At 48.5% G+C, this 4,314-nt stretch overlaps 1 protein-coding gene across 1 annotated transcript; it reads right to left on the bottom strand.

Moving 5' to 3' along the window:
* Positions 1 to 547: 547 nt before the first annotated feature.
* On the bottom strand, positions 548 to 1,479 carry BO66DRAFT_398938 (uncharacterized protein; the record flags this gene model as incomplete). The annotated part of the gene is made up of 3 exons (XM_025648660.1): positions 548 to 742; positions 1,287 to 1,366; positions 1,425 to 1,479. The coding sequence occupies 3 exons, from the start codon at positions 1,477 to 1,479 to the stop codon at positions 548 to 550; spliced, it is 330 nt and encodes a 109-aa protein (XP_025506980.1).
* Positions 1,480 to 4,314: the final 2,835 nt, after the last annotated feature.

Below are 4,314 nucleotides of genomic sequence, written 5' to 3' on the forward strand. Positions count from 1 at the left end.
GCAAGAGTGAGTGGTTGACCTTGGTGGCAAAGAATGGAGTTGGAGCTGTGTTTCAGGTTAGTGAGAGGTGGCAATCAGGTTGCGATTTGGAGGGGGCGGAATGTGTTGAGTTGCTCGGAGTATATTCTGTTCGATGCTTGTGATTGTGGCTGTACGCGGTTGTTGGTGAGCTTCGAGAAGTAGATGGAGATTGTGTATACCTGGTTGTATACTCGAGAGTGTTCGATGGTTGAAGTGCTTAAGTACACACTTTGTACCGTGGACCGTACAAATCGTATGTCGGTGTAGATGAGAGTGAGCTCCGGCTTGAGAGTCAAGAGCCTTACCTCTTCAGAAGGTTCGTATATACTCCTGTCGTTGCAATCCCTAATTCTCATGTTCGAGGCTTTGGCTTTGGATTATCTCAACCCGAGAAAAATGCGGCCATTCGATCAGAGTACTCGGTCAAAGGGTTTTCGAAACATCCAATATATCGATTATCGCAGATACTCTCAGCACAGACAAAGACGGCCCATTTTTTGAAAGCATTTGTTCAACTAGTCGGTGTTCAACTAGTCCAAGCATCAACATCCAGCCCATTTGTGCCTCCATAAAGCAGCCTTGGATCACTTCCGATAGCCTCCCAAGCGCGCTGGAAGTGGAACATAGTGACGATATCCGATCTTGACGTAGTCTGGGATGTACCGAAAACCAGAGGTGGATGCTCTGGGAGTCGAAAGACTCCAACTTCATCGTAGACAGTCTGATAGAACATGAAGAGTGTGTTTTCATCCGATCAGAACTTTTCCTGTATCTTGCCTCTGTCGTCCCTCCTATGGTCAATATTGTCAGCGGCATCAGCACAACGCTTCATTCGTGCTTCTGGCTCGTCGCCCTGGGTGTCGGTGCTGTACACTAACATACTAATGCCAAAACGTTATCGGTTTCTGGTCAACAGTTACCCACGAGTTTTGTGTGTCTCGATCCACGAGGAAGAGGACTGGTGGTGGTAAGAAATTTGCTTGCAAGTGTTCCCGAAGCGCAGGGTAGAAATGTGCTCCTCGAGGGCATGGTATTCTAGAATTCTCGCGTGATGTGTAGTATGTGGACTCGTTCTTGGCTGGGTGTACTGGAGCTGTCCCCAAGGGATGATGGATGCGGATTGATTGAATCAGGAGCGGGGGCATCGTGTTGTTTGCCTATGGGGTTGGAGGGCTAGATTCTCGAAGGTGAGGACTATCTTTGCGATGAAGGAGCACGAAGGCTTTTGTGGAATTTAGCAACAACTAGTTGAACCGATCTCTCACCTTGACACTCAGTCCGCAGGCCTCAACCACGGTGCAGCGTGAGTCTAGGTGGTTGTAGACTGTTGCCGCTTCTGCTGTGGCTGTGTGATAACAGCCTGCAGGGTGATGTTTTGATAGATGTACCGTCTGAATTCGCACCCGTGCTGAATAGGAGGGGACATGTTTGCAGGTGAAGGATTTGGCTGTCCGCCATGATGGTCGGTACCGCTGAGCTCTCTGTGTGCGCTATGCCAATCATTCCCGGAGCTGTGGTGAAGAAATGAGCTGCAAATCGAGCATCTGTGGTGATCATGAGTACCTGGAATCTGACTCTTGGGCTGGAGAGCTGATGTTATGATTTTAGGGGATTGGCTGATCAAGGCTGGGGTGATAAACCAATGATCCAACTGCCTCAGAGAGGTCGTGAGGGAGCCTCGAGAACTCTATAGCGCGGAGAAGGCACAACTGAGGACCCGGCTAAGCTCTGCAATATGGATATCACTGCCGTGACGCATTTGCATGGTACAGTACAAGGATAGGTCAAATACATCAGACGTGGCAGCGAAGGCATCCTGTTTTGAGTAACCTTGATTCATATGCGCGTAGATAGGCATGAAAATACAGATCTAGGATTAAGTCAAAGGTGAGGTTCTTGCATACTAACTTCATAGACTGGTCACAAAGCATCATTACTGCCACTATGGTGGAATGTAAGATCAATTGAAGTGACACAGAAGATTTTTGGAGATGTGCTAGAGTTCAACAAGTGTACTCAGTCTCTCTTGTCAATTTCCTGCCTCATCAAGGCTTGCCACTCTATGTGCATCGTGGAAGTTCGTCAATCCGCTGGATACTAGGTAATGGCCACGATCGATATTCCAGTATTTAATTGAACTGCCTGCCCCTTCTTGGCTTCCTAGAATCTTCTTGTAATCTGCAGGTTGTTTCGTGGTTGACGTGATAAATTCACTGGTAAGCAAAGTGCTGGATGACATGACAATCGAAGACGATCGCATAGATCCCATACCACCGGTACTGCAGACACAGCCATCGATCAATCAGGTCGGCTCTTAGTATAAGTGTAGAAATGAAGGATTGGCTCATCAGCTTATCCTCCTTCCATGGTCCTTACGCGAGTCTTCCCTCGGTGTCAACATGGTGCACTGTGGTCAGAAAGCTCGGAACGCATCGACCGTCACAGTACCATGTCAGTTCGCTGCAGAAAAAATACATTGGGACATTATACACCCGGCACCCAATACCTGTGACCCACAATTCTCGAATTATCAAAACTGAGCGAACATCTTCCTTGCTAAGCCGAGGAATTCGAGACAGTCATTACAGGAAGGCAGATGCTCACAGCATCCCCTGCCCACCCGAGCAGCCGCACTGCAACCAATTTCCACCCCGTCATTGAGCAACTCGTTATGATAGCATCAAAAGCGGCAGTGACGGCTGAGTCGTTGTGGTTGTAACACACCGAAGGTGAAGCATAGATTAGGCAGCTCAAGCAAAGTATCCCAACAAGACGATAATTCACCGGCCGCAAGCACGTCATCGAGTGAAAGCATAGTCGATCGGTTCTGGTCAAGTACTCTGGATTTCAAAAGGACTTCCAAAAGCCTGTTGGTCGAGTTGGAAGGTCAGGGAGTTGTAATCTCTTTGAACGTAAGAGCCAACAGATTCTTCGCCCTTTCGCCGGACTGCCCCATAGAGCAAAGAATCCACGGGAGGGGTACACAGACTCTGCGACCTTTTCTCAGGTTTTATAGGCATCGACATAGCCATTTTTGCCGTCACTCATGATAGCATCGTCATTCTTCGCAAGTGGTCCGCTGAGTAACATGAAGACGACAACGAGATCCTCCGGGTCCATACAGTGCCAGTACCCTGCCCATAAGTGGCAGTTCGACGTTTGGAGTCTTGACTATGCTCGATGCTGGGTGTCTGCTTTGTTGGAGATTTGCAAGGTGTCGCTTGATTCACACAGGCCAATAAGAGCCTATGGTCGGACATCGTGCAAAGAGACTGGAATCTGGCGGTCGACTAGAAGTATGGGTGATATCTAGTCTCAGCGAAAATATATGATAATTCCGGTTGGAAGTCGCTGAAGAGGATCGCTCAGTGTGTAGTGTGGTATGATGATGATGATTCACACCCTGTTGGCAGCAGCGCATCCGTCAAACAAAACTCGGAACTAGTTGAAAAGCGTCTTCCCCAGGATGCTCGAGAGAAATTGACATCGCTAGTGAGCTAGGGAGCGATATTGTGTGCTGGCTATCAGCATGTGTGGGTGTCGACGCTAAAGAGTTAGAATTAGAAACCAGACTGACTAGTTATAAATCGACCGGGATGGACAAAGGAACGGGTGGACGAGATAAGTTAGTAACCGCGTGTGCCTCCAACCCTCCCAATTTACATCCACAAATCGCTTGGCTCATTCTCTCATACCCCACGTAGCAGTGACCAGAGGTATCACACCCCCACAAGACGAGAGATTTCATTTCCCCTCTCCCTTCGATGGCAGCATAGCAAACATTCTGATAGATTGGGCGGGATGGCCCAATCCAGCCAATCCGGCAAACCCGGAGCAAACCGACAGGGATCTGAGCCTAGTGAGCTTTTTAGCATGAGAGCAACGGAGTAGTAGCCTTCCATCAGCCTGTCATGTATGCTTAGCAGCTGGTGAATGGAGACTCAGGAGGGGTGACCTCCAATGCCGAGAGGATCTGGATGAGGGGGGGAATGAGGTAGCCCCCTTTTAGAGATGTGATCTGATCAGAAAGTGATGAGTGATGAGAAACCGCCACTTTGTCGGAGTTAATGGCTCATCCAAGAGCGGTGGAGGAAGTCACTGTAGGTCTCAATCACCTCTTTCCTAATCCGTTGGAAGATTTGGAGACTAGGCAAAAGTACGTACTTCGACACCATTAACACAGGCATCCATAGATACTATAGATAGAGAATTGAGCCCCATCGACCTGTCATATCACATCATATCACATTATCGCCAGGCAAGATGAATACAAGGTTTGCGTGGCTGAAAACC

This window comes from Aspergillus aculeatinus, assembly GCF_003184765.1.
Source record: "Aspergillus aculeatinus CBS 121060 unplaced genomic scaffold BO66scaffold_8, whole genome shotgun sequence".
NCBI lineage: Eukaryota > Fungi > Ascomycota > Eurotiomycetes > Eurotiales > Aspergillaceae > Aspergillus > Aspergillus aculeatinus.